This window comes from Dipodomys ordii, unplaced genomic scaffold (genome assembly GCF_000151885.1).
Source record: "Dipodomys ordii isolate 6190 unplaced genomic scaffold, Dord_2.0 Scaffold13, whole genome shotgun sequence".
NCBI lineage: Eukaryota > Metazoa > Chordata > Mammalia > Rodentia > Heteromyidae > Dipodomys > Dipodomys ordii.
Window position 1 is genome coordinate 23713303 of NW_012267229.1, and position 22857 is coordinate 23736159.

At 45.3% G+C, this 22857-nt stretch overlaps 2 protein-coding genes across 2 annotated transcripts in view; one reads left to right on the forward strand and one right to left on the reverse strand.

Moving 5' to 3' along the window:
• The window catches only part of Wfdc9 (WAP four-disulfide core domain 9), a 2122-nt gene extending 974 nt beyond the window's left edge, over positions 1-1148 (reverse strand). The window contains exon 1 of the mRNA XM_013010725.1: positions 1072-1148. Within this exon, the coding sequence (XP_012866179.1) occupies positions 1072-1148 (77 nt within the window). The remainder of the gene's footprint in view (positions 1-1071) is intronic.
• A 5014-nt stretch (positions 1149-6162) lies between these two features.
• LOC105981534 (WAP four-disulfide core domain protein 10A-like) lies at positions 6163-7216 on the forward strand. Its single transcript, XM_013010726.1, has 2 exons — positions 6163-6262; positions 7065-7216. Exons 1-2 carry the CDS (start codon positions 6163-6165, stop codon positions 7214-7216), a joined length of 252 nt encoding a protein of 83 aa, XP_012866180.1.
• Positions 7217-22857: the final 15641 nt, after the last annotated feature.

Below are 22857 nucleotides of genomic sequence, written 5' to 3' on the forward strand. Positions count from 1 at the left end.
GAGGGAGGAGGGAGAGGGAGGAGGGAGAGAGGGGGGAAGGGAGGGAGGGAGAGAGAGAGAGAGAAAGAAAGAAAGAAAGAAAGAAAGAAAGAAAACATTTCAAGCTGAGCAATTCCTTGGATCTTGGACTTCAAACCACAATATTTCTACCTTCCAAGAAAGTTCCTCTGAGTCCTGAAAACAGAACCTGGGACAGCTTCACCACACAGGACACCACCCCCCACCAAAATTACTCTCACTGAATTTTTGTTTGGGGACCTTCTATTCTCTATTTGTAGAATTGTAGAAAACTGAACCAAGAAAACACAAATGATTCCCTCTCCCTCTCCTCGAAGTGTGTCTCTTCCACGGTCCTGCAGATCTCCTCCTCCATTCCTTTACTGTCCACAATTTCTCCATGTGATCGACTAAGAACCCCTTAATTGTCTTCTCTGTTTTTTCACTCTGAGAGGTTTTTGCCCTTCCAATGAACAGATGTATGTAGGTGTTAACCATCATCCTTTTGGTAGCTAGCAAATGTTCGCCCAGGTGAGAAACAGAAATTCTGAAGATAAGGGCTCAGCAGGAAACTGTGTGTTGGAGTTTCCTCTGCCAAAGATGAGCTGGCATTGGAAGATATTATTCCTGCTTGTGTGTACAGAGTCTAGTTTTGTTCCCTTTCCTGTACCCACTTTTTCTTTCAAAGTCTGGAGAGAGAGGGAGCTACAAGGGATATTAGATTGGGAGCATCTCATCTTGTGGATGTCTCTGTTTAAGGAAAATTCTGATCCTCACAGGGGTGGGAAGCCTTTGTTTCTCCCAATGATCATCTGGATATTTGTAATATCATTCAGCAGCCACATGAAATTATCAACATAGCAAACTGGCTGAGGGGAGCCAAAAAGAAGCATACATATCTGTCCCATAGGTACCAAATTATTTATAGGCCTTAGATAGCCACCTGCTGGACATTTCCCACCCATTCAGGGTTGACCCTGGACCTGTGAGTCCTGACAGACAGCAGTGGGAGATATCTGGATGGGCCAGGGGCTCCTCTCCCTTGCCCCAGCACGACTAATACCAGTTCTGAACCTGAAGCCTCCCAACACAGGCAGACGCATCCCAATCCCATAGATGAACATGGCGAATAGGAGAGTCCAGAGCTTCATGGCAGTCTCTGCTTTGTGTCTCTGTTGAGTTCCGGCAGGAAACTGGGTCCCAGTATTGCTAGAGGTGGAAAAGGGCTTGAGGAGAATAGAAGATAAAGGAGGGAAATGCTTGTGAATACTGCTTGTTATTCTTTCTCCTAATTTTCCTTATTTGTCCTCCAGAACCCACCAGTTCCTCAACTAGCCATGGACCACTCCAGGCATCTTCCCATCTCACATTTATAACTTTTTCTTTGGGAAATTATTTCTTTTAAGCTGTGTCACTTTCATTGTAATGAAAAGCAATAGCCCAGCCACCAGTGGCTGTAATCCTAGCTACTCAGGAGGCTGAGATCTGAGGATCATGGTTCAAAGCCAGCCTGAGCAGGAAAGTCTATGAGCTAATCTCCAACCAACCGCCAAAAACTTGAAGCAGCGGGCACCGGTGGCTCATGCCTGTAATCCTAGCTACTCAGGAGGTTGGGATCTGAGGATTAAGGTTCAAAGCCAGCCTGGGCAGGAAAGTCCGTGAAACTCTTATCTCCAATAAACCACCAGAAAACCGGAAGTGGCACTGTAGCTCAAGTGGTAGAGTGCTAGCCTCGAGCTGAAGACCTGAGGACAGCATTCAGGCCCAGAGTTCAAGCCCCACGACCAATTTTTTTTTTAAAAAATGAAGCAGACTGTGGCTCAAGTGATAAAGCATTAGCCTTGGGCAGGGCGGGGAGCTCAATGACAGTTCTTAAACCCTGAGTTCCAAGCCCCAGGACGGGCACCAAAAACAGATAAAAAAATAAGTTTTAGAAGCATAAATCATTAGATATGTTCATTTTGAGGCCTATTAAATTATCTGAGAGAAGCTGGTTGATGGTGGCTCACACCTGTAATCCTAGCTGTTCAGGAGGCTGAGATTTGAGAATCACGGTTTGAAGCCAACCTGGGCAACAAAGTCTGGAAGACTCTTATCTCCAATTAACTATCAAAAAGCCAAAGAGGATTCATGGAGCTATGGCTTAAGTAGAAGAGCACTCATCTTGAGTGAAAAAGCTCAGGGATAGTACCCAGGACCTGAGTTCAAGTCTAGTACAGGCACGTGCACACACCTCCTCCCACCCCCCACCGCCCCCAGCCACACACACATGAAAAAAATCCCAGTAAAGAAAAACAACATCATGTTCAAGATACTTCTCACATCATTCTCAGAGTATCCTCACACTCAGAGTTCTGAGTGAATTCTTTTGGTCATCTATGAAAAAGTATAGGCCAGTTAAAAGGCCCTCAGTCATCAGAAAGACATCAAATTACTATATCCACCCCCAAACTTAAGACTGTGAGTTTTTTCCATATTGCATTAAAGAAGAAAAAAATAGAAGCTAGTGATAGAGCCAGGGATGCTGCTATGTTGTTTCATCTGTCTTCATTTACCTTTGGGACCTCAGACAGGTCATGCATGTCTCCCTCAGTTTTCTTAATGAATAATATATTCCCATATCCTAAGCCGGGCACTGGTGGCTCACGCCTGTAATCCTAGCTACTCAGAAGGCTGGGATCTGAAGCTCAGGGTTCAAAGCCAGCCTGGGCAGGAAAGTCTGTGAGATTCTTATCTCCAATAAACCACCAGAAAACCAGAAGTGATGCTGTGGCTCAAGTGGTAGAGCACTAGCCTCAAGCTGAAGAGCTGAGGGACAGCGCCCAGGCCCAGAGTTCAAGCCCCACGACCAAGAACAACAACAACAAAAATTCCCATATCCTAGAAATGGCTGATGGCTTCCAGGCACATCTGAACAAGCCACAAATAAAAGCTCACATCTAAAGACCCTTACTTCACCTACCTCCGAAAGTGGCAGTGGTAGCTGGCTGACAGCTCTTTTGTCTACCCTATTATTACTAGGTTTTGAGTGGGGGCCTGGAACAGGACACAGACAAACAGGAAATCAAGGTCAAAGGCCTAGAACCTTGGGTGATTTGGGTTGTGGTAGATCTTTAAGTTCCACACAGGAACTACACGTGGGCCATATGACAAACGATTTCTCTTGAAGCCCATCCAAAAGCACTAGATTTTCTGATATGGGTAGTACCTCCTGATAAACTTGGAAGAACACGATGGACCTGGGTTACAGCATTTGCTACCCACTGCATACCCAAGTCACATGACCCCCAAATTTCCCACAGGCAGGGAGTCAAGACATACTCTGGACATCTTCTCGGTGTTGATTGTCCTTTGCCAATAACAGCGCAACACTACCTCTCACCCAATACCTTCCAGTTTTATGGAGATAGAGATTAGATAACCTTAGAAAACCCTTTAGAAAAGCTGATGACCATCCTAGTGAAGGAAATGAAATGATCAGATCGAAGAACACCAAGATCTTGACGTGGGCTTGTTCTTTGAAGTGTAGAGAGAACAGTTTATTTTGCCTAACACTTCTGGTTGACCTCATTACGCTGAGTGACAATACATCATGGATGAGAGCTTGCTGCAGAGCAAACCACTCAATTCACAGCCATGGGGGGAGAGAAAGAGAGAGAGAGAGAGTCCCACTAAACTTTTTGAGGGCATCTCCTCAGTGACTTAAATCTACCACTGGACTCATCACTTTAAAGTGCACCATTAAGCCGGGCGCATGTGGCTCATACCTGTACTCCTAGCTACTCAGGAGACTGAGATCTGAGGATCATGGTTCAAAGCCAGCCCAGGCAGGAAAGTCCGTGAGACTCTTATCTCCAATTACCAGAAAACTGGAAGTGGCGCTGTAGCTCAAGGGGTAGACCACTAGCTTTGAGCCAAAAAGCTCAGGGACAGCACCCAGGCCCAGAGTTCAAGCCCCATCACCAAAAAAATAAATAAATAAAACGTCCACCACTATTCCTAGCATCACAGGCCATTAAAACATAGGCCACTGAAGGGGCATTCCACAACCTAATTTATACCATATGTGTTTGTATGATATACATAGAGTATCACACATATACACCAAACGTTAAGGACAATATTTATGGTTTATAGGTACTTTTTTGTACATTTTCATGGGTTTCATTGTGACATTTCAGACATGTATTCAATGTATTCTCATTGTATTTATCCCCATTACCATCTCTCTCTTTATCTCTCTCTCTCTCTCTCTCTCTCACACACACACACACACACACACACACACACACACACACACACAGGTCCTTTTGTCCTTTTGTTTAAAAAATGGATTCTTTATGTAAGAAAAAGTTTGATATTTTTCTTTCTGAATCTGGCTTATCACTTAGCACAATGATCTCCAGATCCATTCATTTTCCTAAAATGATGCATTTTCATCCATTTTGGCTGAGTAAAACTCTGCTATGTCTATATGCCATGTTTTCTTTATCCATTATCTGTTCATAGACAAACACCTAATCTATTGTGTTTCCCATATACTTTATAGACAAATTTATATCCTATTGTGAGTGCACTTTCATTTTGATTGCGATTATGAAGTGAGATCAGGCAACAGATTTTCTCCTGTGGAATCATGCTGGCACTCAAAAAAAGTGTTTTGGACTTTGGAATTCAGATTTTTGGATTAGGGATGCTCAACCTGTACTTACATATGTATCTATTTAATATATGCTTGCATGTTCTTATATATTTATACTTGATACATTTAGCCACCTTTACTACCTTTTACTTTAGTCTAAAAGAGTGAAAATGTATGAATAGAATTCAATGTATATTGAATAATATTCAACTGTCATCATCATTGTCATAATAGTTTTAATTGGCAATCTGTCATAATATTTAATGAATATTCCTACAAAAGTAGGAAAATTGAGGGGATGGGTGGGGTTGGAAGGGATGGGAGAGAATGGTGAGAGGAATGATACTGATCAAGATGCATTGTTCTTATACACTGACAAGTTGGATTGTAATTCCTTTATACAACAACTCAAAGATAATAATAATATAATTTTTGAACATGCTAACCGGGTGCTGGTGGCTCACCGCTGTAATCCTAGCTACTCAGGAGGCTGAGATCTGAATATTGTAGTTCAAAGCCATCCCAGACAAGAAAGGTCATGAGACTCTTATCTCCAATTAACCACTAGAAAACCAGATATAGTGACCAAAAACCACAAGCGGCTCCATGACTCAAAGTGATAAAGCACTAGCCTTGAGTGAAATAGATCAGGGACAGTGCCCAGGCCCTGAGTTCAAGGCCTACCAACCAGCAAAAAAGAAAAGAAAAAGAAAATGCTCAATATGACATCTTGTAGGATACTGACAGTATTTATAGTTTACCCAAGAATGATGCAGTTATAGAAACCCATCTTTGTATGCCAGGCGCTGGTGGCTCACACCTGTAATCCTAGCTACTCAGGAGGCTGAGATCTGAGGATCGCGGTTCAAAGCCAGCCCGGGCAGGAGAAACCATGAGGCTCCTATCTCCAATAAACCACCAGAAAACCGGAAGTGGCGCTGTAGCTCAAGTGGTAGAGCGCTCGCTTTGAGCTGAAGAGCTGAGGGACAGCTCCCAGGCCCAGAGTTCAAGCCCCACGACTGACAAAAAAAAAAAAAGAAACCCATCTTTGTGAAATACTCCCATGATTAAATAAGACTGACAGAAAGTGGGTAACAAAAATGACTGACAGAAAAAAATGAGATAGTTGTATTAGACAGATGGAGAAACTAAACACGATACAATGAAATCTGGGTCAATTATCAGTAGTGAGGTATTTCAAATTACATATTTGCATTTTTCTAGGAAAGGCTTTGAGATTGGAGCAGGAAGACAAATTTCTTAAGAGAAATTCTGTGAGCGAGAAGAGAGGGTTGGTTTTATGAGAGCAGGTGACGTCCCTGAAGAGGGCCAATTCCACACCAGTGAAGGGCAGGCAAAGGGCAGGAAACACAGAGGCTCTTCTTGTTCTTCTAGGCTTGGCCAGCAAGGGCAGCAAAGAGCAAGAGGACAGTCTCCTTCGTTCTTTCCCTCTCAACACCCAGCTCTTCAGGAAAGTCTTTGCCATCCTTCCCAGACCTAGACTCATGGCTGTAGTCAGAGTCATGCGACCTAGGGCTGTGTTGTCGCCCATGCTGCTCCTCTGGGTGTTGCTGTGGCTGCCTCAGACTCACGGAGGGCCCCGTAGTCGGAGGAGGATTGAGGGTAGGTGATGGCTGGATGGGTGGAAGGGGAGGTGGCTGGGAGGGGCTGAATCCAGACTAAGGAGAACCTGGGTTCTGATGCCTTTGTGCAAACTCAGCATGTCCCACAACACTGTTCAGAGACCCAAAATGAAGGGTGACACGCTGTGGTGAGAGGTGGATGGAGCAGGGCTGATGGGAAAGAAGACAACTGTCCTCTGGTTTATGAACAGCCACAGAGGCTCCCAGGGCAGACACAGGCGTAGAAATGCTGTGGGTGTGGGAAGGGGCACTGGGCAGGAAAAGGATGACATAGGGAGGCAAGTTGATGCCATCACGGCGGGGCGCAGGAGGGTGTGGGAGGGAGCGCGCTGAGCAGGCACACGGAGGCCAGGCCAGTGGGGAGAGCAGACAGGACCATGCTGAGTCCATCTTCCCCTCGCACCCCACAGGTCAGGAAGGTGGAATGGGGGAGGGATGATGGGGGGAGGGAGGCATCTCAGGGTGCTCTGAGCTCTCAGGCTGTGAGTATAGAGTGCGCAGGGTGCTTTCACCAGGCCTTGTCTACGAGGGAAGACAGGTCCTGGGTACAGGGGTGTGGACAGGGTCCAGGAAGGGCAGCAGGGCTCATTGGGACCTAAACACCACCCATGCCAAGGGTTTGGCCAGGGGCCCAGAAGAATCCTCTGGGGGTGGTGGGGTGCTGTGAGTGGACCTGCATCCTGGGGGCTGGGGCAGCATCAGAGGAAGGAGGACGCTGTCCAGGCAGAGGGCCCCATGCCCCAACTCCCACCCCTTCTCAGAAACCCAGACAACCGGCTCAGAAACCCAGGAGCCTTCCTCAGGAATCCAGAGGTGTGAGAAGCGCACCAGCATCTATCTGTGCAAATACCCCTGTGAAGTCCAAGAAGACTGTGAGGCAAGCCACGTGTGCTGTTCCACCTTCTGTGGGAACGTGTGCATCAACACCCTGTGAGGGGCCGGGGCTGAGCTTCCTGGGACTCCCGGTTCCCCATTCCAAGGTGAATGTGCCCCCAACCCACCCACAGCGGAAGCAGGAAGACGTCCACTGCAGGGCCCACCACATCACCAGGACAGCCGCCCTCTCTCTGTGGAAACCCTGTGTTCCTGCCCAATAAACCAGAATGAAATGCCCGGGGATGCGGCCTGTGTGAGTCCCACTGCTTGTGATCAAAAGACCCACGCAGCTCCCCACTGGCCCCCACTCCTCAGCCTGCTCTCCCCTCCCTTCCTCCCTCCCTCCCTCCCCCTTCCCCCTCCCCCTCCCCCTCTTTCCCCCTCCAGATTTTTCTGCTTTCTCCCTTTGGTCCATGAACCCATGGGCCCCCAGGAGGCTCCATTCTCTGGCTCTGCTCTCTGAACCAGCTCTCCCTGGGGAAACTGGCCCTAACAGCAGGGCACAAAGCTCAGGAGAACGTTGCTCAGCCTGGGCTCAGAAGGACCCAGCCAAGCATGAGAGTGGTGAGGGTAGATCCTGCAGCACAGGGTGGAAGGCCCCCTAGGGCTGTCCCTGCCCCACCTCCCTGCACTTGGCCCTGGTCCTCAGTACTCTATTCTCCCACATGTGCTCCGGAGCTTCTGATTGGTTCCAAGGAGGATCAGGAACCCATGGAAGTCCAGAGATGCTCTAAAGGCCACAAGCAAGGGAAGCAGTCTGGAGTGCCCGGGGGAGGAAGTTTCCTCACTGTGTCCATTGCCTGAGGCCTGGGGCCTGCTTGTGAGAGCCTGCCTGCACCTCCTCCTGTCCACCACCGCTCAGAGTGGCCACTCTGATGGTGGGGCCTGGGTTGGGAGTAGGCATTGGACTGCCCAGGGCCTTCCATGAGCTGAATGTCCCCTCTGTCCCCAACCCTCTAATGTTTTTTTGGATCCTGAGAATCACTAAACAGTGGAAAACTTGAGGTTTATGCTGGTGTTTCTAAAGTTCTGTGTACAGAGACTGACCCTCCCCACACAAAGCTGGTGCCATCCACCATTTAAATAATCCCTGTGTGCCAGGCTCTTCCCACATGAATGCATGAACCGTAGAGCATGAACTCTCCAGGAGTGAATACATGAACTGTGGAGCATGAACTCTCCTGGAAGAGTTGCTCTGCTGCCTTGTAATAAGAACTATCATTCCAGTTCTCTCTGGACAGCTACCTCCCTCCCCCCTCCCCCCCCCAGGTAACTCAGAGGCTCTACACAGTATATGGCTTCCAGAAGAAATGCCCAACTGGTTGTAACTGAGTGCATGTCTTTCCTCTGCAAAAATGCAGCTCCTTTTTTCCTCTCCTAAAGGGATTTATGACTAATTCTTCTATTGCCCACCCTGTGCCCTGGCCTCTAAGTTGCAAATGAGAACTTAGAAACATGTAAGTCTACCGGCTGGAAAGGTGGCTCAGTGGTAGAGCACTTGCCTCGCATGCCCGAGGCCCTGGGTTCAATTCCTCAGCACCACATAAGCAGAAAAAAAAAAGCCAGAAGTGGCGCTGTGGCTCAAGTGGTAGTGCACTAGCCTTGAGCTGAAGAGCTGAGGGACAGGGCCCAGGCCCAGAGTTCAGGCCCCATGACCGACAAAAAAAAGAAAGAAAGATGTAAGTCCACCTAGATCATAGACCAAAGGGAAAGGTAGGTGTGTGTGTGTGCGTGCGTGTGTGCATGTGCAAGAGAGAGAGAGAGAGAGAGAGAGAGAGAGAGAGAGAGATCTGTGCCTTTTGGAGCAGCACAGAAAAGTGACTGAAATGTACAATACTATTTTCTGTCTGGCAGGGTTTACTAAACATGTATCCCCTGCTCTAATCAGATTTCACTGGAGAGGAAATGGGATAGATAAACAGTAGCACTTTAGCAGCCTGGAGTTTTGCCCTTTGCTAAGCCTCTCTTCTGTGTTTGCTCCAGGACTAAATCCACATTTATTATTTTTCCTGGAAGGAGTTTTCCGTGCACTTCGTGGCACAGAATCTCCAGGTTTCATTCAAGGAACTGTCTGTCTAGCAAACTAGCTCTTCAGGTTGCATTCTAGATTGACCCTAAACCATAGAACACAGAGTTCAAATCTCAGGACTGACAAAATCAAAAGAGCAGAGCTAGATGTATCACACTACTGGATATCAAAGTGTATTCCAACAGTATGCTAGCATAAAAACATGTATGTCAAGTAAGGAAAATGTTAGAGAACCCAGAAACAAACCCACATATTTATGATTAATTCACTTTCAGCAAAGGCATCAAGGCCTTACAAGGATGTAAAGAACAGTGTCTTCAATACATGACACTTGAAAAACTGAAAACCCACAGGCAGAAGAAAACCAGACCCTACCTCATCTTTTAGCCAAGAACCAATGCAAAGTAGATTTTCAGGAAATGTAAATATAAACATAAAACTCCTGGGAGAAAACCCAAGGAGAGTAGGTGCCGTGGCTCACACCTGTCATCCCACCTACACAAGAGTTAGACCGCCAGTCTGAAGCCAACCTGGGCTACACAGTGAGTCCTTATCTCAGAAAATAAAATGGACTGGGCTGGGAAGGTGGCTCAGTGGTAGAGTGTTTGCCTTGCATGCTTGAGGCCCCAGGTTCGATTCCTCAGCATAACATAAGCAGAAAAAGTGGGAAGTGGTGGCTGTGGCTCAAGTGGTAGGGTGCTTGCCTTGAGCTGAAGAGCTGAAGGACAGCGTCCAGGCCCAGAGTTCAAGCCCCACAACCGGCAAAGAAAGAAAAAAAGGAAAATGGACAAAGAACCTGAATTCTCAAAAGAAGACGTACATAGGGCCAACAGGTATATGAAAATGGTCAGTATCACTAATGATTGAGGTGACGCAAGTCATATTTATAACAAAATATCTCCCCATACCTGTTACCAAGATTATTATGAAAAGAACTGCAAGTGTTGCTAGGACTTGGAGAGGGCGAATGAACACTTGCACACGAATGGTAGCAATGTAAATTGGTAAATTCATCCAGTCATTATGGAAAACTATACGAAGTTTCCTTGGAAGACTAGAAATGGAATTACCATATTATCCAGCAATCCCACTTTGGGTATATATCCAAAGGAATTGAAAGCAGTATGTCAAAGAGAAACCTACATTTCTGTGTTTGTTGCATCATTATTCACAATAACCAAGACAAGCAAACAAACGTAGGTTGTTTGCATAAAGTGGATGGATTAAAAAATATACACAATGAAATACTATTCAACCTTGAATAAGAAGGAAATCCCATCATTTTCAACAGCTTGGAGGACATTATTCAAAATGAAATAAGCCAGGCACAGACAGACAAATATGATACGACCTCATTTATATACAGAATCTAAATATAGCCAAGCTCTGCTGGAAGTGTGGCTTAAGTAGTAGAGTACCTGCCTGGCAAGCTCAAGGAGTTCAATCTCCAGTACCACAAAAAAAAACCCTCAAAAACAACAGCAACAACAATAACAACAACAAAAGTCAGGCTCATATAAGTAGAGACTAGGATGATTGTTAGCAGAAGCTAGGTAGGGGTGTGAGAAGGGAATCAAAAATGTTGATCAATGGGCTGGGAAGGTGGCTCAGTGATAGAGTGCTTGCCTTGCATGCATGAGGCCCTGGTTTCGATTCCTCAGCACCATATAAAGCAGAAGGGAAAAAAAAGCTGGAAGTGGCACTGTGGCTTGAAGAGCTGAGAGACAGTGCCCAGGCTTAGAGTTCAGGCCCCATGACCAGACCAAAAAAAATACAAAATGTTGTTTAAAAATATAATAGCTGAGCACCAGTGGCTCATGTCTGTCATCCTAGCTACCGAGGAGGCTGAGATCTGAGGATCAAGGTTCAAAGCCAGCCCATGCAGGAAAGTCCATGAGTCTCTTATCTCTAATAAACCACCAGAAAACTGGTCATGGTGCTATGGCTCAAGTGGTAGAGTGTTAGCCTTGAGCTGAAGAGCTGAGGGACAGTGCTCAGGCCCAGAGTTCAAGCCCCATGACTGACAGAAAAGAAAAGATTCCCGTACTCCAGCTCACTTCTTTTTTTTTCTTCTTTTTCTTTTTTTTTTGTCATGGGGTTTGAACTCAGAGCTTAGGCACTGTCCCTGAGCTTTTTATACTCAAAGCTAGTGCTGTACCACTTTGAGCCACAGCACCATTTCCAGTTTTCTGGTGGTTATTTGGAGATAAGAGTCTCTTGGATTTTCCCTCCTAGGCTGGCTTTGAACTGGGATCCTCACATCTTAGTCTCTTGAGTCACTAGGATTACAGGGATGAGCCACCAGTGCCCAGCTTCACTGAATTCTTATAGTGCCCCATGGAATGAAGCCTATTATTGTTGCCATGTTGCATTATTATTATTGCTGCATTTCAGAGAGGTGAAATGACTTAACCAAAAATCACACAGCAAGTCAGATTTCAAATCTGTACCTGAAGATCCTGATGCCTGTAATTATGGTACCACACTTCTATCAGCTTCTAGGAAATATCTCACTAGCTCCTCACAAGAGGTCTCTGGAGAAAGTGCTGTATTATCCTTATTTTACAAATAGGTAGCTGAGGCACAGGAAAGATCCACGACTTGCCCAAAGAATGTGGGAACTAAGATTTACATCTAATATAAATCTGCTTTAAATATCCATTTTTATTGTAGCCTTTTCCAAGCCTCCTTGGACAAGATCTCTTGATTGGCATTGTCAGGATGATGCTAATAGTGGAGAAATTCATATAAAGGTGAATGGGACTTCACAAAGCTTACTATACAGAACACTACAGAAAAACAGATCCATGAATCTGCTCCTGACTCCCACGGTCTCTGTGACTTGGAAGCTAGGGAAGGAGAGGTCACACAGGTACATGCTGTTCTGTGTTTTGCCTGCAGTAAGAAAAATAAGACGCTCCTTTAAGAGGAACTTATGCACAATGTTCTGTATATGCCCCACTTATGACTTTGGACAGAACTCCCAGATTTGTCACAGCTGAAGCATGATTACAGGGTGAGTCACTGAAATCTGTTCTGCTGGTCACCTGTCTTGCCAGGCAGAGGTTCCACAGTGAGACCAAAGAGCCACCAGACAAAGAATTATTATTTCCACCAACTTGGACATCTGCAGAGGTAGGTGGGTATCAGGATTTGGGGGCTGGAAGTACGAATCCATAAAAGCTTATTTGCTTAGATGGGTGCAATGTTGGCAATGGAATAAATGATCATCTTTATTGCTCAAATAGAGAAACTGAACTAGAGAAAGGAGACATGGATGAGCCTGTGAACTCCAAATACAAAATGCTGAGAACAGCACATCATCTACCAAGTAGTGAGAATGTAGAACTTGAATCAAACAGAGAATTCTCAGATAAACTCCCAATGAGGAATGTTCAACGAAAAAGAAAAGATTGACTGCAGTCTTCAAAACTGATAGGCAATTTTAAAACATTATTTACATAAAGACCAAATACAAGTTTGTTCTAGTATTCATGGTATGTAGCTGCAGAAGATGCATGTTAAAATTATGAATTACTGCAAACCAGATGGATTTTATAAGTCAATCACTTGGAAAATAAAAGTGAGAAATCATGAGTGAAAAAAAATGCAATGTTAGTGGCAATTAACAGTGGTACACCCCTGGAATCCTAGCTACTCAGAAGACTGAGATCTAAGGATTGTGGTTCAAAGTTAGCCTAAGCAGGATAGTCTGTGAGAGTCTTATATCCAATTAACCACCCAAAAGCCAGAAGTAGAGCTATGGTTCAAGTGGTAGAGTGCTAGCCTTAAGCAAAAAAAAGCTAAGGAATAGTGTGCCCAGGACTGAATTCAAGCCCCAGTATCAGCATACACACACACACACACACACACACACACACACAAAATGCCAATGAAACAAAACAAAACAAAATGTCACAAGATAAAAACATTTTAGAGTGAGTGGATGAGATGGAATACTCATGGCAGAGTAGATAAAAATATGATATGTTTTAATCAATGTTAAAATGAAGTTGATAACGGTGCCATGTTCATGTAAGAGAATTACCATTTTGTTAAGAAATATTGAAGTATTTAGAAATGAGAGCCATCATAAATAAAAATTACTCTCTAGTCATTCAGGAAAGAGAGACAAAGACAGACAGAAAGACATGAAAGAGCTGAGGTAAGCTCTTAAAATAGATGAATCTGGGTAAATGGGAAAATGGCCTAAATCTTTGTACTATTTGTACTCTTGTAACTTTGAACTCATTTCCAAATAATAGCTTACAAAATGTGAAAGGCCCTCCCCCCTGAGCAACTAAACAAGCATACGGCTCGTTACAATTTTTCTGCTTTATAATTTTGCATCTGTGCTAGAGAAATGAGTTTAGCTCACTTCGTTTTACACCTTGTAAACTGTCCATAGGTACAATTCCAGACTTTGAACATTTGAAGGGATTTCAATCAAGGCACAAGGGTTTTCTTTTGCTTGACTGAAAATGAAGCAAAGTAAAAACTTTGTGGGAGCATAGTTCCCTTGCAGAGAGAGATTCACATAAAAATGAAGGCTAGCGGGCTGGGAAGGTGGCTTAGTGGTAAGAATGCTTGACTGGCATGCTTGAAGCCCTGGATTCAATTCCTCAATACCACCTAAACAGAAAAAGCCAAGTGGCACCATGGCTCAAGAGGTAGAGTGCTAGCCTTGAGCAAAAGAAGCTCAGGGACAGTGCCCAGGGCCTGAATTCAAGCCCTAGAACTGGCTAAAACAAAAGAAAAAAAAAGAAGAAGGTGGCGGCTAGCACCTCACCTAACCACAAGAATTAATTTCAAGTAGAGAAGGTAGTTGAAATCGCTAAAAGAGACCACACCAAAGTGTACTTTAGTAACTGTCTCCCTACCTGAAAGCTAAGCTTCAAGCCAGTATTTATTTGACAGATACTGTATGCTAGGTGTGAGGCTCAGTGCTTCACATATTTGGTGTTTTCAATGTGGGTACAAACATAACTCATATCCTAGATAGAGAACCTGAGGCTCTGAGATTGGCCAGTCACATAATGTGATGAGGTAAATGCTGGGATTGAGACTCAAGCACTGTTTACATTCTCACCAACAGTGTATGGATTTTTTTTTCCTGCTTCTTGCCAGTCTCTATTTAGTTTGTTTTCTTAACCATAGCCATTCTGACTAGGATAAGATGAAATAGCAGTGTCATTTTTATTTGCATTTCCTTTATGGCTAGGATGTTGATCATTTCTTTATGTCCTATTAGTCATTTATGTGGCCTCTGAGAATTGTTTTTACTCCGTATATTTTAGAGATTAACCCTTTATCCATTGAATGAATAGCTAGTGAAGTTTTTCTCCCATTTTGTAGGTTGTCTCTTGATTCTAGTAATTGTTTCTTGTTTCTTTTGCTGAGCAGAAACTTCTTAGCTTGATTTTAACTCCCATCTATTCATTGTTGCTCTTATTTGCTGGGTAATTGGAATCCTTTCAGAAAATAAATTTCTGGGATAGGAATGTGGCTTAGTGGTAGAGTGCTTTCCTAACATACATGAAGCCCTGGGTTCAATTCCTCAGTACCACCTAAAGAGAAAAAGGCAGAAATGGTGCTGTGTCTCAAGAGGTAGAGTGCTGACTTTGAGCAAAAAAAGCTCAGGGACAGTGCTCAGGCCCTGAGTTCAAGCCGCCCCCTCAAAAAAGAAAGACATTCCTGTGTCTCTTTGTCTTCCAGTGTTTCACCTATGCTTTCCTGTAGTAGTTTCAAAGTTCCAGATGTTATGTTAAGATCTTAGGCCCATTTGGAGTTGATTTCTATTCAGGGTGAAAAGTAGGGGTCTACTGTTAGCCTTCTGCACATAGATAATCAATCTTTCCAGCCCACTTTTTTTTTTTTGGCCAGTCCTGGGGCCTTAACTCAGGGCCTGGGCACTGTCCCTGAGCTTCTTTTGCTCAAAGCTAATACTCTACCACTTGAGCCACAGCACCACTTCTGGATTTTTATGTTTATGTTGTTCTGAGGAATCAAACCCAGGGCTTCATGCATGCTAGGCAAGCTCTCCTGCCACTAAGCCACATTCCCAGCCCACACACCACTTTGTTTTAACAGACTGTATTTTTTTCCAATATGTGCTCTTGGGTCCATTGTTGAACACTGGGTAGCTGTAGCTATATGGATTCATTTCTGGGTCTTCTATTCTGTTGCATTGCTTTTGTGCCAGTACCATGCTGTTTTTGTTACTATGGCTCTGTAGTATACTTTGAAGTCAGATATTGTGTTACCTCATCAACAGATGAATGAATAACAAAAATGAGGGTATATATACATGATGGAGCATTACTCAGCCATATAAACAAGCAATTTTGTCATTTGTAATAACATGTGAGGATCTTCTCAACATCTTTAAGTGAAATGAGTCAGGCACAAACAGACAAATACTACCTGATCTTATTCATAAGTGAAATCTAAACTGGATGCCAGTGGCGTCCTAGCTACTCAGGAAGCTGAGATCTGAGTTAAAGCCATCCCACACAGGAAAGTCTATGAGTTTATTTCCAATAAACCACAAAAGAAAGAGGAAGAGGAGAAGGGGGAGGAGGAGGAGGAGGAGGAGCAGGAGCAGCAGGAGCAGTAGGAGCAAGAGGAGCAGGAGGAGCAGGAAGAAGAAGAAGAAGAAGAAGAAGAAGAAGAAGAAGAAGAAGAAGAAGAAGAAGAAGAAGAGGAAGAGGAAGAAGAGGAAGAAAAGAAGAAGAGGAGGAGGAGGAGGAAGAAGAAGAAGAAAAGGAAGAAGTAGTGGTAGATGTGGTTCAAGTGGTAGGATGCTAGCCTTTAGCTAACGAGCTGAGGGACAGCGCTTGGGCCCAGAGTTCAGCTCAGAGACAGCACCTAGGCTCTGAGTTCAAGCCTCAGGACCATCACACAAAAAAGTGAAATCTAAAGTTTATTTCATAGAAGTTGAGAGTGCAAGAGTAGTTATCTGGGGATGGGGAGAATAGAGAGGAGGGAAGAGGATAAAGTCTTGTCAATCTGTGTGACTATTATTCAAGAGGATGACAAGTTCTGTTGCCCTACGTAAAGTTAAGAATACATTATTTCTGGGCACCAGTGGCTCACAGCTGTAATCCTAGCTACTCAGGAGGCTGAGATCTGAAGATCACAGTTCAAAGCCAGCCTGGGCCAGCCTGTGAAACTCTTATCTCCAATTAACCACCAGAAAACCAGAAATGGCACTATGGTTCAAGTGGTAGAGGGCTCACCTTGAGCTGAAGAGCTCAGAGACAGTGTCCAAGCCCAGCGTTCAAATCCCACAATCAAAAAAAAATACAGGGCTGGGAAGGTGGCTCAGTGGTAAAGAGCTTGCCTTGCATGCCTGAGGCCCTGGGTTCGATTCCTCAGCACCACATAAGCAAAAAGAAAATAGCTGGAAGTGGTGCTGTGGCTCAAGTGGTAGAGCGCTAGCCTTGAGCTGAAGAGCTGAGGGACAGTGCCCAGGCCCAGAGTTCAAGCCCCATGACTGACAATAAATAAATAAACAAATTGAAGATGGGTCCCAGTGGCTCACGCCTATAATCCTAGCTACTCAGGAAGCTGAAATCAGAGGATTGTGGTTTGAAGCCAGCCAAGGCAGGAAAGTCTGTGAGCCTTATCTCCAATGAGCCACAAAAAAAAAAAAAAAACATTGAGCAATGATCAAATGGTAGAACACCAGCCTTGAGTGGAAAAAAACACTCAGGGACTGCACCCAGGCCATGAGTTTAAGCCCCAATTCAAAGCCAAATTTGAAGGGCTCTTTACCACTACAACTACCTCAAAAGAGTTCAAATTAAAATGAAAAAACAATCTTTTATATAGAAAAAGGAAAACAAGATGTGTGAGATGGAAAAGCTGCATTTGGCAAATGCCAGAGGCCCACTTAGGTGTGTGCTGGGTGCTGGGTGTTGGGTGCTGGGTGCTGGGTGCTGGGTGCTGGGTGTTGGGTGCTGGGTGCTGGGTAGACCAGGGCAAGAGATCATAACTAGAAAAAAAAAGTGGAGGGCATTCTGCATTCTGTAGCGAGACATTCTCTTGCTTAGCTTCTTTGTTTCCCCATTTATGTCTCTTGATCTCTAGCGGTGTCTGGGAAGAGAAACTGTCTCTCCCACTGCCTGTGCAGATGCATCCAGATGCATGCGGGTGGCACCATGAATCTCCAGATAACCCTGAGCATGGTGTTCCTTTGTTTGCTGCTGCCGTCTGTGCTGAGCAGAGTGAAGAGCAAATACTCCAGTAGGTGGTGAGATGGCCCCGGGAAAACCAAGAGAGAGGGGGCTTTGCTCGTTTCTGGATTCGCAAGGAGGTATCATGTCTGACGCATCTGATTTAGGGCCCGCCTGCTCAGGACTACCCATGGAAGGAGAAGACATGCCTCAGTACGCATGCCCAAATCCAACAGCTCCTGAGATGAGCCCTCAATGCGCTTCTCACCCAGCGACGAGTGCTGGGCACTGGTGGAGCTGTGGCTCGAGTGGTAGAACACCAGCCTGAAGTGAAAAAGCTAAGGAATAGCACCCAGATCCCGAGCTCAAACCCCAGTATATACACACATTCTCTCTCGCTCTCTCGCTCTCTCTCTCTCTCTCTCTCTCTCTGAGAGAGAGAGAAAATAGCAATGAATAGTTATCAACTCTTATTCAAATTCTGTAGCTATAAGGATGTGATTTTCCCCCAATGTCCTTGGGGTTTCGGTGCCAATATAGAGCTCTCCTACCTTCCCAAACATCTAAAAGTTCTGTGCTCTGTGTTTATTTTGATGGGCGCCAAATGGATATTTCTTTACTCTTTTTTTTTTTTTAATGTGTGTGTGACAGTACTGGTCTTTGAATCAGAGCTCATCTGCTTGCTAAGTAGATGCTCTATCATTTAAGCAACACCCCCAACATAAATCACTCTTTTTTTTCTTTCTTTTTTCTCTTTCTTTTTTGGAGGGGTCAGGTGCTGTTCCTGAGGACTTTGGTTACTCCCAAAATTGAGGGTCAATGAGGTACACAATTGGAGTTAGCAATGAAAAGGAGAAAGAGGCCAAGCATGATAGCTCACGCCTGTAATCCTAGCTACTCAGGAGGCTGAGATCTGAGGACCACAATTCAGAGCCATCCTGGGCAGGAAAGTCTGTGAGGCTCTTATCTCCAATAAACCACTCAGAAAACTGGAAGTGGCACTATGGTTCAAGTGGTAGGGTACTCACCTTGAGCTGAAGAACTGAGGAACAGTGCCCAGGCCCAGAGCTCAAGCCCCATTACAGAAAGAAAGAAAGAAAGAAAGAGAGAAAGAAAGAAAGAAAGAAAGAAAGAGAAAGAAAGAGAGAGAGAAAGAGAGAGAGAGAGAAAGAAAGAGAGAAAGAGAGAGAGAAAGAGAGAGAGAAAGAAAGAGAGAAAGAAAGAAAGAAAGAAAGAAAAAAGAAAGAAAGAAAGGGGGCTGGGAAGGTGGCTCAGTGGTAGAGCACTTGCCTTGCATGCCTGAGACCCTGGGTTCGATTCCTCAGCACCACATAAGCAAAAAGAAAAAAGCCAGAAGTGGCGCTGTGGCTCAAGTGGTAGAGGAAGGAAGGAAGGAAGGAAGGAAGGAAGGAAGGAAGGGAGAGAAAGAAAGAGAAAGAGAGAGAAAAGAAAGAGAGAAAGAAGGAAAGAGAAAGAAAGAAAGAAAAAGAGAGAGGAAGAGAAAGAGAGAAAGAAAGAGAGGGGGAGGGAGGGAGGGAGGAAGGAAAAGGAAAGAAAAGAAAAGGAAAGGAGAAAGAGGGAAGAATGTGTTTATTTCTCTACTTGCCTCACTTTCTACCCTGTGAAATGGGTATTGTAATGAAGGGAGAGGGTATATCTCAGGCCTCGGATCTCCTGTTAAGTAAGTCTAGGTCTTACAGGAGGGTCTATGAATGCTGGGAGGCTACAGGAAACCCAGGAGCCTGCACCACAGCTAAGTCCTGTAGGAGCAGAGAAGGCAGTGACAGTGCAGTAGCTTGAATTTGAGGAAGCTCAGCAAGAGAATTTTCTTAGAAGGCAGACATAGATGCCTTGGTGGGGATGCAGGGCTCAGCTTCTAGGAGATGCTGTTAAATTTACGAAGGGCCTCTCTTCCTGTGGCTGGCTGTGGGGCCTTGTCAGCTTCTTATGGTCTCATCTCAATTGCAGGGGGTAAATTCATCGAGCAGTGCTGGAAACACCCAAAGGCGGATGAATGTTCCCAGAAGTGTTCTAGGACCTTTCGATGTTTCCTCAAAACTCATGTGTGCTGCTGGATCGATTGTGGTTTCATCTGTTTATATAACGAGGTAAGATGGACGAGTTTGCACGAGGCTGTAGCTTCATAGATGTTTGTCCTCTACACAGAGACTATTCCTAAATAGAAGCCTGAGGTTTTTCAAATCCGAGAGACAAAAATGAACAGAAAACAACTGACTCTCCAAACCTCTAAAAATTTCCTGGCAAATAAAACCAAGACATCAGCTTAGAGCCTACAATTGCTGTCATAACACAGTGAATGTTTGCATTGTCCTTTTTGCATAGTAGTTAAGTACTATGAAAAGTGCATAGTACTTTCATAGTTTGCTATTTTCCTAACTTTTGTCCATATTTTGTCCATATTGCTAAACACTGTCTCCATAGTCAAATATTTTTTGTGGGCCCATTTGGCTCTGCCAGGTCATTTAATGAATCAACTATTCCCTCAACATATGTTGGTCCATTAAGATATTTCTTTTTTTTCTTTTTCTTTTTTCTTTTTTTTTTTTTTTTTGTCCATCATGGGGCTTGAACTCTGGGCCTGGGTGCTTTCCGTGAGCTCTTCAGCTCAAAGAGAGAACTCTACCACTTGAACCACAGGACCACTTCCAGTTTTCTGGTGGTTAATTTGAGATAAGAGTCTCACAGACTTTCCAGCCCTGGCTGGCTTTGAACATGAGCCTCAGATCTCAGCCTCCTGAGTAGCTAGGATGACAGGTGTGAGCCACCGGCTCCTGGCTCCATTAAGATATTTCTTCCTGGTTGGGCTGGTGGGTTAAATGTTTGTTTCTCAAGAGCACCCTGGGGCTGGGAAGGTGGCTCAGTGGTAGAGTGCTTGTCTTGCATGCATGAGGCCTTGGGTTTGATTCCTCAGCACCACATAAGCAAAAAGAAAAAAGCCAGAAGCGGTGCTGTGGCTCAAGTGGTAGAGCGCTAGCCTTGAGCTGTAGAACTGAGGGACAGCACCCAGGCCCAGAGTTCAGGCCCCACCACCGGACCCCCCCAAAAAAAGAGCTCCCTGGTCTCTAAGACACCTACCTTTTTTTTCTCTTACAGAGACCCTCCACAAAAAAATCATATAGACTCCACTCTTCGAAAAAAGAATGACACAAACAGGAAGACAAGTGTATCTCAGACTAGGTGAACAGTGGTACTGACGTTGCAACAGAAGCTTTCCACAGCTGCCATCTTGAGGGAGAAGAATACCAAGATTTGAGAGTCAGGTGGCTTTTTGACTCCATCCTATCTACCAGGCAATTAGAGTGTCTGCCTGTTCTAAATGGGCTATTATAAATATGATTCAGAGTAGACACAATCAGAGGTAGATACAGTTGTTGAGAAGTAATGTCCCAGAACTCAGAGGCAGACCAAATGCTTCTCAACATAGAAAGCTAGAACCCTAAATTCGCACTGAGCGACCATGCGTGGTAGCTGGGAGATGTTTAAGAGCCATCAGAGCAGTTCTGTGGGTCTGCATTGGGGAACATTAGTCTATTTTTCCTGGAGGGAGGGACAGGGAGGACAGAAGAAAACCTTTGATAAATAAACTCATTTACCAACCATGGAGTCTGGCTTTTTTTTGGGGGGGGGCGGATAGGAAAGGGCAGTATTGGGGTTTGAATTCAGAATTTAAGTGCTGTCCTTGAGCTGCTTTTTGCCCAAGGCTGGCACTCTACCACTTGACCCACAGTTCCACTTCCTCCTTTTTTTTTTTTTTTGAAGACAAGAGTCTCATGGACTTTCCATATCTGCCACTGGTTTTGAACCACAATTCCCCAATCCTCAGATCTCAGCCTTTTGAGTAGAATTACAGGCGTGAGCCACTGGCACCTGGGTGGTTTTGTGTGTGTGTGTGTGTGTGTGTGTGTGTGTGTGTGTGTGTTTCTTTAATACTAATCCTTGATTGCTCTTGTTGAAACTCCTAATATTGTTTCCATCCTGCAATGTGTACAAGATTACAGTTTTTCTCATCCCTGGGAGTTCATTTTTCATGTATCATTTTAACATGAAGACTGGCAAGCAGTCTTTTGCATTTCATTTCTAAAGAGCAGCCCTCTGGAAAAGGTGTTCCTTACTGGATGTATTTGTAACCATTCTAAAAGGACTTTACATGAACATGAGATTAATCTGTGAACAGCTGATAGAGGAGAGGAGCTGAGGTTTTAGCTGGTGGTGGTGATGCAGTGATGTCACCTGTCAACCTGGGTAGCTCTGGGCTCCAGAGTTTCCTCAGTGCTGGCCAGCCCCAGTGACCTCAGGCTTCAGATGACCCTCAGCACCAGGTTGTATAGCCCCACTCACTAGGCTGGCACCTGTGGACCTAGCCTTCAGATGCCCCATGCAGACACTTTCTGTAGGCCTATCCAGCAGGCCAAGACAGCCCCCTGTGGTCTTAGGCCGGGACCTTCAGACTGAGCCTCTAAATTTGTGCCGGAACCAGGTAGATACCTTAGCCTCCGGACCCAGGACTGTATTTCCAAATCTGCCTGGATAATTCCAGAGGCCTTGGCCTTTAGGCTCTGTCAGGCTGGCACCCAGAGAATCAGGTTCTAGGTCCATTAAAGGGCCCATCGGGTCCCTAAACCCAGGGCCTAGACTGTTCTCAGCACTATGTTGGTGTCCATAACCCCAGGCTGAAGGCCTACCTCAGAATCAGGCTTACCCTACTACCCCTAGTTATCAGGCTAATACTTAGGGTTACAGGCTAGCTCCTGCAGAGACAGGATACAGGCCCACATAGCTCTAAGCCATCACCAGTGGCCTGAGGTTTCAGCCTATCCCAGGCTGACTCAGTCCTCCAGGCCTGTCCAATGCTAGACCAGTACCTGCAGCCCAACCTTCCAGGCTGGTTCCTATAAGCATGTACTCCAATAGATGCAGCGTCTAACCCTGCCTGGAGACCCCAGAGCCGGACCCCAGCTCCACGACTGACCCTGTGACTTCAAATCAGTCTGATTCCAGAGGCTCCTGCCATGATGGAGTAACCCTCTGAAACTGAGATCCTCTGGATCAAAAGAAAAAAGAGTGAGACTGTGAAGAAGAGGGCTGGGGACAGAGGGGACATTCAGCTCATGGAAGGCCCTGGGCAATCCAATGCCTACTCCCAGCCCAGGCCCCACCATCAGAGTGGCCACTCTGAGCGGTGGTGGACAGGAGGAGGTGCAGGCAGGCTCTCACAAGCAGGCCCCAGGCCTCAGGCGATGGACACAGTGAGGAAACATCCTCCCCCGGGCACTCCAGACTGCTTCCCTTGCTTGTGGCCTTTAGAGCATCTCTGGACTTCCATGGGTTCCCGATCCTCCTTGGAACCAATCAGAAGCTCAGGAGCACATGTGGGAGAATAGAGTACTGAGGACCAGGGCCAAGTGCAGGGAGGTGGGGCAGGGACAGCCCTAGGGGGCCTTCCACCCTGTGCTGCAGGATCTACCCTCACCA

Coding starts and splice junctions, on each gene's coding strand:
- LOC105981534 (XM_013010726.1), top strand. CDS start 6,163: ATGCGACCTAGGGCTGTGTTGTCGCCCATGCTGCTCCTCTGGGTGTTG. Junction 6,263..7,064: donor TAGTCGGAGGAGGATTGAGG/GTAGGTGATGGC, acceptor CAACCGGCTCAG/AAACCCAGGAGCCTTCCTCA.